At 47.3% G+C, this 13,232-nt stretch overlaps 1 protein-coding gene across 1 annotated transcript in view; it reads right to left on the minus strand.

Moving 5' to 3' along the window:
• Nucleotides 1-13,232, minus strand: part of SRGAP3 (SLIT-ROBO Rho GTPase activating protein 3) — a 245,430-nt gene that overhangs the window by 66,655 nt on the left and 165,543 nt on the right. The window contains exons 5-8 of the mRNA XM_004443413.3: nt 9,413-9,598; nt 5,227-5,355; nt 3,559-3,780; nt 1,762-1,863 (exon numbers count right to left, since the gene is read on the minus strand). Coding sequence (XP_004443470.2) covers nt 1,762-1,863; nt 3,559-3,780; nt 5,227-5,355; nt 9,413-9,598 — 639 coding nt within the window. The remainder of the gene's footprint in view (nt 1-1,761; nt 1,864-3,558; nt 3,781-5,226; nt 5,356-9,412; nt 9,599-13,232) is intronic.

A 13,232-nucleotide genomic window follows, 5' to 3' on the forward strand; every position in this document is an offset into this window, starting at 1 on the left:
AGAGAACGTCGAGGAAGACAGATGCTGAGACACACGTGGTCTGGTCAGTCCTCCAGGACACCAGCTACTCTCCCGGAACCGAGTGGGACCCCCGGGAGGCTGCACATGCGGAGCCCCACCTCACAACACTCCTTCACTGAATTGTTCCTAAATGGCAGACCCTATACTTTGGTGGAGGGTCATTCCAAAAACAGTCCCTGGAGAAACTCATCTACATTTGTAGTTAAATTATTGTCATTCAAAGTCTATTTCTTGTCACTCAGATCTCAAATGTTACCTGCTGGTGACATTAGGCTCCCCTAACCACCGTTCTTAACTTAGTGCCTATCACTGTCTAATATGTTGCATACTCATTCATTTATTGGTTTGTCTGTTCTTGTGTTTTAATTATTCTGTCTTTTCTCACTAGAACATAGACTCCATGAGAGGAGGTACTATGTTGTCTTGTTCACTCACTTCACTCTGCATCGAGCACAGTGTTGAGTGCTTTGTATGTGCTTAATAAATACCTGAATAAATATTATTTGAATAAACACTCATTGAATGAATCAGTTCTTCTTTCTAACGTAGCCTGACAGAAAGTTCAGGTTCAAGATTAAGCATTTCTATGGCCATGAGCAGCCTGTTCAGAGGAACACTTGCTTCATTCTCCTTCCTGTGGCCCCGATTTCCAATCTAAATTCCATTAACATTATTATCCACATACTGTTCCACGTAAACAATTTAAACCGCTTTGAGGGAAGATGTAGGGCATAAATAAATAAAGAAAACACTCTGTTCAACTCCTCTCTCTTCTCAGGTTTGAAAAACAAATACACAATCTATCTCCATATAACCTCCCCCCAGGGACTGCCTTGACTTGTTCCCATCCTAAGCTACAGTCTGCCTCACGTTCATCCTAGCTCTGTCCTTTGTGGAGACACAAAGCACCCCTGCCCTCTCTGACCAGGATAGCCCTCTTGAGATGTGAAGACAGGGTCCATGACTCTCCATCTCCTGCCATGACTGCACTTCTCAAGGACAAATCTGCCCACCATCTCGAATGACACTCCCACACCCGGGTGTCCTCTAGCTGGTTGACATCCTCCCTGCGTGGAAGCATCCAGGTTGGAATAGGATGTTTCCCACCTGGCCTCATCAGTTCACATAAGAATGGAACCATCACGGCTGGTATTTCCACTGGTACCCTCCCAGAGGTAATCCTATGTCCCCAGCTGCATGGGAGGTGTGCTGGCCACGGTAAGACAGAAGTTCCTTGGAGCTCAGAATCCATGACACATTTAGTGTGCCCCAGGTTGTTTATTTCATTGTTTAATTTAAAATACCTACTATTATTTCTGATGATAAAAATAACATAAACTCATTGCAGAAAATAGACAAAAGCACAAAGAAAAAAACAGAAATCACCTAAAATCCCACAACCCAGACATAACCACAATTAACATTTCAAAGTATTTCCTTCCAGTCTTTTTTCTATGCCTATGAATACACACAGATACATAAGCATGTACTTTAGTTTACTCTGGTCAGGATAACACTGAATATAGAGGTCTACTTCCTCTTCGTTTTTCTTTAACATCTTGGGAGCATTCCCCCACACCATTAAATATTCTTGGTGTGCATGGTTTTAATGGTTGTGCAATATTCCATCTTACAGATGAACCCTCATTTTTCTTATGTGTTCCATAGCGAGAGTCGACTTCCCAGGATCAGCCAGGCCCTTGTCAGGAAATCCCTCCCAGGGCAGAGGGGCTCACTCACCTCCTCATTCTCTATCTTGAGAGTGGCCAGTCTGGACTGCAGCTGGTGGTACCGCATGAGTAATTCTGTCTGGACGGGCTGCTGAGCGCTCACCTGGCACACCTGCAGAAATACCAGCCACCACCTGCGGTCACCCAGTGCCCTCATCACCTGTGTGGAGCTAGGGCAGGAGCTCTCATTAATATCCCTATCAACAGCTGAGGAAACAGGCTGGGAAAGGTTAAGTGACCTGCCCAAGGCCACACAGCTTGTACCTGGGAACGCTAGACGGAACCAGGGACCACCCTCTCGCATTGCAAGGTGTGGCCTCTCAGTCGTCTACATTTGCACAGCACTTGAGGGTTTACTAACAGCTTTCCCACCACCTCATTAAGTGAGATTAGTTAGTAAATTTCTAGGCAGAAAGTTGTGGTAAGAAAGTTACCACCTACAAGAAGCCAATGAAAAGAACAATGAATGGGAAACAAGCAGCCAGTGCTCTGACTCTCCAGTGGGAAGATGCTTCAGAGGCAGCCACGAGGCAATTGCTCTCATGGCCCCGCTTCCCGAGGCTGAGTGGGTGAGAGGTGGAGGAGGGCAAGAGTGGAGAGAACACTGTTCTCTCTACACCCATTCCACCCAGGGCTCTGTTCCTACCTGTGGGCTGGGCTGCCTGGCATAGCTCAGCTGAGATCATAACAGACAGAAGGGCTCTGAAATTTACTAGTTATTTACCACTAACTAGGTAACCCAGACTTCACAGTTACCAGTGGTAACCATGAAGCTAGAATTCTCAGGTCCAGATGATGGGCCAAAAGGGCTGGACATGAGGGCAAAGGGATGGTGTGGGAGCTGTGGGGAAGCCCTGCAGAAGGCCTCTCTTATGCAAACAAAGGAAGTGGACAGATTCATCAGGAAGTTGCAGCAAACGCCATCTTTTAAGGGGCCTCCTTGTCCCTCCCTGCCAACCAGGTACAGCGGATGGCCCAGCTGAGCTCCCACTGGGACCCAGAGGTTGGTGGGGTCCAGTACACCACTGGTCTGAGTCCTCCCGACTCCCATGTGCATGGGTGGCCTATGTCTAGGTGGAGGAAATGGGGCCACTATGAGAGAGTTCTGTGCACATATCCCTGGGGTTGGAGATGGCAGAGATGGGCAGGCAGATGTGACAACTGCTGGCTGTCCTCCCACTGGTTCTGGGGACTAGTGCCTGAGCCCTAGAGAGATGGAAGAATGACATGCAAATGCTCAAGGAGTTATTTGCATAAGGGAATTTGCGAAACCTGGATAACTAGTGTGTTGCTTTGGGGCCAGTGACAAGTGCCTTCTCCCATTTTATCCCCCAGAACATAGCAAGGATCTGAGCTGCACAAGCACTGAAGGAAATGAGCTGGCTGGTACGCCAAGGACTCAGAGTAGTGGAAGACAGGCTGTGCCCTGGTGAGGGAGCTGGCTGGAGTGGCTGTGGTGAGGCCCAGCCTTCCGTGATCCAAGGGCATCGAGAGAAGAACGTCAGACAACTGTTTGTGTGCAGATGTGGGACTCCCTGCGGGTCCTTTAGACATAACTGGGAGGGATTTTAAGGGCAGCTAAGGTCCTGCAATTCTGCAGGTGGGGGACTTCAGCCGCAAGATCAGGGTATTAGCGGTAAACTCCTCGGCTGGGCAAGTCCATGAATCAAGAACTTGACCCCAGGCCTCTGAGACACACGTCCTGCATGTGGACCAGGGCTGACATTCCCCTCTCACCAACATTCTGGAAGCACGGGGGAGAGGAGACCGAAGCAGCCTCAAGCAGGGGCTCCCAGGAGACACCTACCTCATCCCCCATGTGGGGCTGGAACTCAAACTTGAGTGGAGGACAGAAGACCTGGTTGCACATGTCCATGACAGTGTGCTTGTCACTTCGGGAATCCAGGTTGTCCACTGCGTTCTCGATGACGTCCAGCCCCTCGTGGCGAGAGGTCTCCAGGTTGTACTCAGCAGAGAGGTAGGTCCGGAAGGTGCGGGCCAGGCTGGCGTGGAAGCCCAAGTCACAGCACTTGGAGAGAGGCACACAACAGAAGGGTGAGGGGGGGCTGTGCGTGGAGGGGGCTCCACAGGTGTTTCCTCTCCCATCACTGTGACTTATGATCACCTCTCACTCCACTGTCGAATGTTTCACCCTGGAAGCCCTTGGGCACTTCAGAATCCCACCGCCCAAATCACCAAAGGCCTCAGAGGGAGCTGGACATTGCAAATTGGGCAACAGCTGAGCTCCTCTCAGCTCCCCAAATTTACCACATCCTTTCTCATCTCTAGGCTTTCACACACTCACCCCCTCGGCCTGGAAGACTCTTCCTTTCTCTTCCTGCCTAAATACTCTTCCTTCAGGTTTCAGTTTAGAGGTCACTTCCTCCAGGAAGCCTTCCTTGATGTTCTCCCCACTCAGAGTTTACATCAGGTGTCCCTCCTCCGGAGTCCACATGCCCCCCCCCCACTGTGACACCCGCCACTTGACATTTCAATTGGCTGTTAACATGTCAGGGTTATGCAGACTTGCTGGCTCGTGTCCACCGCAGCACCTCAAGACTTAGAGCTAGCAGGTGCTCAATAAAAATTTGGCAAATGAAAGGGCTAGAAAGAGTGGAAAGGAAACTTGAAAGGTGGGAAAGAGGAGGAGGCTGGCCTCGGGCCATTTGGAAGGCCCGGGCAAGGCCGAGCAGCTCCCTCTCCTTGGGGAGGGGGTAATGGGTCCCCTCTGTCGCCATGGGAAAAGTGGTGACCCTCTGCCTTCCTGGGCCAGAGAGAAAGAATCCACCAGTACGGAATCTTTGCTGAGCATCAACTGGGCCAGATCCCTGTGTGCGTGGGATGGGGAGACATAAACAGTTCCAGCTCCAACAGATTACACAGAAGCCCTCCCCCACGGCACCACTCCTGATGCTCCTTCTCCAAGCCCAGCTTCCCTCCAGAGCGTCCGGCACAGCTGGTGCTCAGACGTCAGCGTCCCATTCTCCTTTCCCTTAAACTGCCTGATTTCTCCCAGGATAACATCCCCACACAAAGCTGATCTGTGTAATTTTGTCTCAATCGTTATTTTCTTTCATGTGCATGTGTGTGTCTGGCGAGCTAGACCTGGGGGCACTGAACATATAAACGTCTTCACCACCCTGGGAAGTCCCTCATGGCATGAACTGTGTGCGATCACCCTTGTACCCCCAAACTCAGCAAAGGGCCTGGTGTAGAGAAGGGTACCTGGGAAGCACACCTTGAATATATGACTGCCTGACCCCACCATGTAGGGGCCATCAGAGGTCCACTCCCACCCATGGAAGTGGAAACCAGGAGGTGAGACTCATCTCCCAGGCCCCTGGTGCTCATTGCCCTTCCCCTCCACCAGGGCTCAAGGGACATGCCACCCTGACATGTCAGCTAAAAGACCAGGGCCACCCCTCCTTCAGCTGATGATTTGTGCCAGCCCAGGTGCAGGGTCCCCGGTGCTCACGTCGATTAGGTCGGAGACATCGTGGATGTAGTATTTGCTTATAGCTGCATTGGTGGCCGCCAGGTTCAGCAAGTAGTCATTCCGGGCCTTCGTGCATTTCAGCTTGTTCTCAGAATACTTTGCCTGCCTCTGGAAGAAAAAGAGAGTAGATGTAAGAGCTGAGCCTTTGATGGGAGGGAGTTGAGATTTTCTTTATGGTCACGGCCTGCGATTCAATCTCCAGCACTCCTCTGGAATGCCTTTCTCCACATGTCAGGTGAGTGAGATGTGGACCCTGTACTCAAAAAGCGCACCTTCCGTGGCACACGTGCAGCCAACGACGGCACTCTTCAGTAAGCAGCAGCCTTGCACTGGTCTCCATCAGAGCAGGCGGAAGCAGGGCCTCCTGAGGCCCCTACTCAACACCCTACAGCTGCTTGAACTGTGAGGGCGGCCTGTGAAGCTACCACAACCTGGCTCCTGTCCACCCCGTGAGCCCCTCTACCTCCACCCTCCCCTTCACCACCTGGCCTCCTCTGCCCATCCTTTAAGAGGCCAAGTTCATTCCCGCCCCTAGGACTTCAGACTCATTGTTCCCTCCGCCTGGCAGACCACCCTTCCAAATCTCTAACGTGGCCTGTTCCTCCATTTCATTCAGGTCCTTACCCAGGGTCACACGGTCAGGTCGGCCTCTGATGGCACCCTTGCCTAAAGTGTGTCTCCAGCATCTCCACTGCCCCTTCCCCCACACTGCTATCCCCTCGCCCTGCCCTATTTTTTCATTTATTTAATCTTTATTCAATTTTCAGTGATTATTTTCATTTTTATTTAATTTTTTAAGACTTTACTTTTTAAGAGCACTTTTAGGTTCACAGCGAAATAGTGCAGAGATTTCCCATATACCTCCTGCCTCCACACACGCACAGCCTCGCCCCTCATCAGCATCCCCCACCAGAGTGGTACACGTGTTACAATTGATGAACCTACGTTGACACAACATAATCACCCAGAGTCCATAGTCTACCTTAGGGTTCACTCTTGGTGTTGTACATTCTATGGGTTTCAACAAATGTGTAATGACATGAGCCACCATTATAGTATCAGACAGAGCAGTTTCCCTGCCCGAAAAATCCTCTGTGTTCCACCTATTCATCCCTCCCTCCCACCTGACCCCTGGCCACCACTGATCTTTTTACTGGCTCCTTTTGACCGTTTGCCTTTTCCAGAGAAGCCTTTTCAGATTGGCTTCTTTCACTTAGTCATATGCATTTAAGGTTCCTCCATGTCTTGTCATGGCTTGATAGCTCACTGCCTTTTACTGCTGAACCATATTCCATTTTCTGGATGGACCACGATTTACTACCCGTTCACCTACTGAAGGACGTCTTGGTTGCTCTATTTTTCTTCATAAGCACTTTCAGCACCTGAAATGATATTTGTTTACCTCTTGGTTTACTTGCTGAGTTTTGGTGTCCCCCACTAGACGGTAAGCTCTATGAATCAGGGACCTGACCTGCCTTGTTCACTGCTGGGCCCACAGCACCTAGAACCGTCCCTGCACAGGCAGGCATTAAATGATTCCCCAGTGGTCTGGATGTGAGTGGTGGGACAGCCAGAGGGGCTGGGCTTGCCTAGGAACCCAACTGCCTCCTAGGAAGCTGCTTCTGGGCCACCCTGGGTGGGAAGAGCAAGTGGGTTGGAGAGCTCTCCCCCTGCCCCTGTCAGACTGATGAGTCCCACTGCTGGGCAAAAGACAGCTCTCCTTAAAGAAACAGGGTTTTCCTCCAGCCCCTAGGCACTCTTAAACCCTCCTTATTCCAGATGGAGTTCTCCTAGCCATATAAGAGAGGTGCCCCATTGTCAACCTTTTAATTCTCTTTGGAGATCTCCTCTGACCTTTCTCCAGAGTTCTCTTATTCTGGGAATTTCCAGAAACAAACTTCTCTTGGCAGTTACATCCTATGCCAGCCACGGACCCAACCCCCCCAGAGAGTTTTGATACTCTGGCCCACTTCTAGGGGGCTACTAGGACCATGAGACCATTTTCAGCCCTTCATGAACTCATCAAATTTTATACCTGGAAAGGATATTAAAGGTGTATTGGTTTAATTCATCCATTTTATAGGTGAAGAAATGAGAACAGAAGAGGAGCAGTGGCTTGTCCAAGAGCCCAATGGCTAATTAACACACAACTCTGACCTGAAAATCAGTCTCCAGACTCCCCAGCCAGTACTCTTTCTATCCTTGTATATAGCCCCCTGTGCTGTAGTTCTGTAATTTCCTGCCTGGTTATCTTATTTGTATTTACTCTCTTAATTCACAGAGTTGTACAACCATCACCACTATCTAAATTTAGAATATTTTCATCACCCCAAAAAGAATCCCTGCACCCATTAGCAACCACTCTCCAATCTCCTCTGCCGCATCCCCTGGCAACCAATAATCTACTTTCTGTCTCTATGGATTTGTCTGTCTTGGATATTTCATATAAATAGAATCCTACAAAATGTGGCCTTTTGTGTCTGGCTGCTTTCACTTAACATAATGTTTTCAAAATTCATCCATGTTGTAGCATGAATCAGTACTCCATTCCTTTTTATGACTGAATAATATTCCATTGCATGGATGTACCACATTTTATTCATCTATTCATCAGTTGATGGATGTATGGGTTGTTTCCACGTTTTGGCTTTTATGAATAATGCTGCTATGAACATTTGTGTACAAATTTTTGTATGGACATATGTTTTCATTTATCTTGAGTAGACAGCTAGGAGTGGAATTGTTGAATCAAATGGTAACTTAGTCTATGTTTAACATTTTGAGGAATGGACAAACTGTTTTCCAAAGTGGCTGAACCATTTTACATTCCCTTCAGCAGTGTACAAGGGTTCCAATTTCTCCACATCCTCACCAACACTCGTTATTGTCTGCCTTTTTTATTTTAGCCATCCCAGTGGGTATGAAGTAGTATCTCACTGTGGTTTTGATTCGCATTTCCTTAATGACTAATGATGCTGAGCATCTCTTCATGTACTTATTGGTCATTTGTGTATGTTCTTTGGAAAAATCTCTATTCAAACCTTTTGCTCATTTTTTAAAATTGTGTCTCTGCCTGGTTATTGTGAAGCATATTTTTCTTTGCCTTCAGAAATCACCTTGAGATTTTATTTTATTTGCCTCTGGTTACTTTTCCACCACATCCAGGTACTGTTGGATTTTGTTCCCACCCAATCTCCTATGATTTTCACAGCTATAGGATCATATAATCATAGAATTAGACTCATAGAAGCCCAAATAAACATCTGGTGCAATATTTGTCACATAGAAAGAGCTCAGGAAATGTTTGCTGATTGCATGGAATGAATGAATGTAGGGAATTCAATAAAACAAATCATAGCCTTTTAAGAAGAAAGGAACCTTAGAAGTAACCTAGTCTAGGATGACAAAAAAGCAGCATGTGCACTGCCCCTCCAAATTCCCTGGCCATGGCAGACATCATTAATTGATCACAGCACTGTTTTTAACTAAAGCCTGGAGCCACTGCCAATTGATCAGAGTTGACATGAGAGAGGAAATTTATTTGCCATCATTGTCAGATTTTAAAACTGAAGTTCAGAGATGTGTTATAAATGTGGCATTTTCAAAACCCAGCCTGTCTGACTCCAAAGCTAGCTCCTTTCACCACACCCCACAAGAAAGCACTTTTCCAGCACTAGTACACAGTGATCTAAATCACCCATCCTTGCTGGGCAGTGGCAATTTCAGAATGGGTTCTTCATTGGGTTCCCAGGTGCTGGTGGGTAGCCCAGTGCTGTTCCTTCTTGTCGGGACACAGTCAGTCCCAAACAGCCCCAAACAGCACCCCCAGCCACCGAACTGACCTCTGGGGCAAGCCCGGGCCCCGCTAATGTCTGGTGATTCCCGCCCATCCACGAATGTGCTCGCTGGACGGGAGTCTCGTCATAGTTCTGCTCTCTTGTCAGCTGAGCACCTCTCCCCGCCTGTTGACCCGGGCGGGAGGCCAGGCCTAACAAGTGCCAGCAGAAACATGCCCAGCCCTCCTTCTCCAGGACACTGATCTCCAAGAGAGCAGACGCTGGCAGCATTAGTTCACCGCCTCCCCCAGGGGGCAGAGTGCAGAGGGGGAAGGCCCGCCCCTTCCTGCCCCGCCCTCGCTCTCTCCTGGCCTGGGGTCTTCACTCGCCTTCTCCTTCATCTTCTCAATCTTCTTCACGGAGCTGCGGCGCTGGGGCCGGTCCTCGTGCCGGAGCAGGTTCATGCTAAGGTCTCCCGATTTATTGAACTGCTTCTCCTCCTGCTTCTCGGCCTCCTTCAGCTTGCTTTCCGCACTGATGCTCTCCGCGTGGTACATGTGGTAGGTTTTCATGACCTGGGGACACAGCGTGGGAAATCAGCAGCGGATTATCGCCCAGCAGGGGCGGTCCTAGTGCTCCCAGCCCCTCCCAAGTTCTGCGCTCCGGGCAGCTCCGCCCCGCCCTCCTCCCACGACACACTCTGAGCGCCCGCAGTTCTTACTTTTGCACAAACTCTCTGAGGACTGGAAATGATGATGATCATCATAGCAGCTTCATCATCATCGTCGTCATCATCATCACCATCATTAAGGCCTTACTAAGTGCCAGGAATGGACCAGTAAAGAGGAAATTAAAAAGGGCAACCACAGCCCCTCAGGCATTTGGGGGGCTCAGAGGTGATATGGCAAACTTGGTCCCTCCTCAGCTGCCCTCTCTAGCCTTCTCGGCCATGACTCTTGTGTCCCTCTCCTGCTCCCCCCAGTGTCACTGGGAAAGCCCTTCCTCAGGTCTTCATGGGACTTCTATGGGAATATCCTTCTTACTCACACACAAATAGTTTTCTCAGCTGTTTCCTTAAGTAAAGGTGGCCTGCAAATGGCTCTGTCCCCAAAAGGAGTATTAATGGGTAACCTAATGGATATTCTATGCTCCCTGAAATAAACCCATCCTTGGCTATTAAATAAATGAATTCCTATAAAGCAAATTGCACTTTGCTGCTCTACTTCCATAATAAAAGTTGGATATTTTTATAACAAGGGGATTTTTGAGTCAGAAGAAATCCTAGATGTCATCTAAGCCAACCATCTAAGCCAACCCTATTTTACAAATAGGGAAACTGAGGCCCAGAAGGGCAAAGTGGTTTATCCATACAGCATTATCAGCGCAGTCTCCAGATTTTACATCCGTATGGCCAACACCAAAATCAAGATATAGAACACTTTCATCACACCAACAAGATCCTTCATGCCCCTTTGCAGTCGATCCCCATCCCCTACCCTAGACTCAGGGAATCACTGATTTGCTTTCTATCATTGTAGATTGGTTTTGTGTGTTCTAGAACTTCATATACATGGAACCATAGAGTATAAACTCTTTTGGACCCTAGACTCAGGGAATCACTGATTTGCTTTCTATCATTGTAGATTGGTTTTGTGTGTTCTAGAACTTCATATACATGGAACCATAGAGTATAAACTCTTTTGGGTCTCCCCTCTTTCACTCATGAAATTCTCCCATGTTGTTGCATGTATCAGAAGTTCTTTTTTTATTGCTGAGTAGTATTCCATTGTACGGCTATGCCACAATTTGTTTATCTATTCATATGTTGATAGTTATCTGGGTTGTTTGCAGTTTGGGGCTATTATGAATAAAGCTGCTATGAATGTTCATGTATAATTCTTTGCATGGACATATGATTTCATTTCTCTTAGGTAAATACCTAGGAGTGGAATGGAGGGTCATAGTAAGTGTATATTTAACCAAATTAGAAATGGTCTCTGACTTTTAATCCACCACTTTTTCTATCATATCATACTGTTCCCTTAATTCATTACCATTTGTTCAGCACATGTGAATACTTTTGGCAGCCTTAGAGCAAGCTAGACAGTCCCATACCAACCGTATCCTGTCTCCCAGTCCCCAACTAGGAATATACTTTTCCTTTGCAATATTAAATTTAGGATCATCTTTCTATGCTAAGAAATATAAGGAATTTCTGGAATTCATGGCTCCTGAGACTTGTTTGTTCTCTCCTCCTGTTGTTTGGATAATTACAGCAGCTAATAAAGCAGAGGCTTCCACCTAGGGATGGGATGTGCTCCTGCCTAACCAGGCCCTTTAAGTTAGGGAACTTGGAATGAATTACTGGTCAACATTATAACCTTATTCATTCTCATGTGAAGTAAGTTTATTAGAACGAGGAATTCTTCTGTGACTCTTATCATTAAATCACAGCCCTGATCTGTTGCTCAGAAAGTTCCCTTTGCTATAAGCCAGGAGTCAACGGGGGCAACATCTATTGTAGCGCACAGTAGGTAAAACTATGAACTCTGGACCCAGATGTCTGGGCTGAATCCTGTTGCTGCCACTTGCCAGCTGTGTGACCTTGGACAAGTCAAGTAACCTGTCTGACCTCTGCTTCCTCATCTGTAAAATGGGGATAATAATAGCACCTACCTCCTAGGTTTGTTGTGAGGACTAAAGGAGTTAATTTTTGTCAAGTGCTGAGAACAATACCTGCCACATAGTAAAAGCCATGTAGGCATTAGCTGCTACCATCAGCATCACCATCATCATATCATCATCATCATCATCATCATCATCATATCATCATCACACCATCATCATCATTGCCATCATTATACCATCATCATCAAACCATCATCATCATCACTATCATCATCACCATCATCACATCATCATCATCATCATCATCATCACCATCATCATACCATCATCATCATAATCACTATCATCATATCACCATCATCATCACCATCACCATCATCATCATCATCATCCCTGATTTGGACTGAGGGTTTAAGAACTTTGAATGTACTCACTTGCCTTCAGAAAAATGCTACAAACGCTAGAGAACATTAGCTAACGTGAAAATTTTTATTCTGTCCTATGTTTCTCCCTCCTTCTTTCATCCTGAAAACATTCCAAAATTTCAAAACAACAAATGAAAAAAACGTAATCAACTTTTCCTCGTGGGTCTTGGTGGAAAGTCCTCTCCTCTGCATTCCACGCATTTTTGATCATGCGCAGTTGCCCTAAAGCCTCTAGAGATCCTCTTCCTGCTGATTGCATCCACTCCTTATGCCACTTCCACTAAACTTTTTTCCAGACAACTCAATGGACCACAACATGTGCCAGATCAACGTGTTCTTGACATCTAGTGGCCAAAAGGAGTGACTGCAGGCGTAGAGATAACCGTAGCAGTTACCTATTTTCCATGACCTTTATGCCAGGGTTCCAGGAACATAATGCAGCTAAGCGTTGGGAATGCCTGCTGAATCTGTCTCCAGGGCCCACCTTTCCCATTCTCAAAGCTTTTCCCTATCCCTCCACATTCATGGACACCACTGGTTTCTTTGCTTCTCCCCCACGCTGCTGGTGGTGTTCATTTCTGAACTCTACATCCTTTCTGGGTTCAACGATTCCTGCTAAATCCATTTTTTCTATTTGGCTGCTGAAGTCTGCTGATCTCACCACTAATCTATCATCCTCATTGGGTGGTTCAGAGGAAGAGAGAGCATTTCCATTTGCAACTAAATCTTCCTGTCCAATCATCCATGCATCCATCCAGGTACTCACTCAAGGTCAGCATCCCAGCTGGGGGTTTTCAGCCTCTCACATTTTCCTTTGCCTAGTTTTCTATTCCTCTTGAACCACCAAGTGTTCTTCCTGCTCTCCAACAAGCCAAACTTCCCAGTACAGTCTCTGAACTGGGTTCCAAAAATCCCATGCTTGGAGAACACAGCCCTGACGACCCTGGGGCCCGACTCCATCTGATCCAATTGGTAATTCCTCATCCCAAGAATAACAGTGAACTTGATCGCACAGGGTAACTTATGTCAGACAGCTGCCACAAAAGAGTTTACCTGGGGACCTCTCTGAAATGAGTCTAACTATTTATACCCAGAATCCTCTAGATGTTTCCTTTATTTAGTTACCTGAAACATGGGCCTCAGCATGAAAGGTCCG

The sequence above is a fragment of the Ceratotherium simum genome, chromosome 5, assembly GCF_057802395.1.
Source record: "Ceratotherium simum simum isolate JZ-2026a chromosome 5, ASM5780239v1, whole genome shotgun sequence".
Lineage (NCBI taxonomy): Eukaryota > Metazoa > Chordata > Mammalia > Perissodactyla > Rhinocerotidae > Ceratotherium > Ceratotherium simum.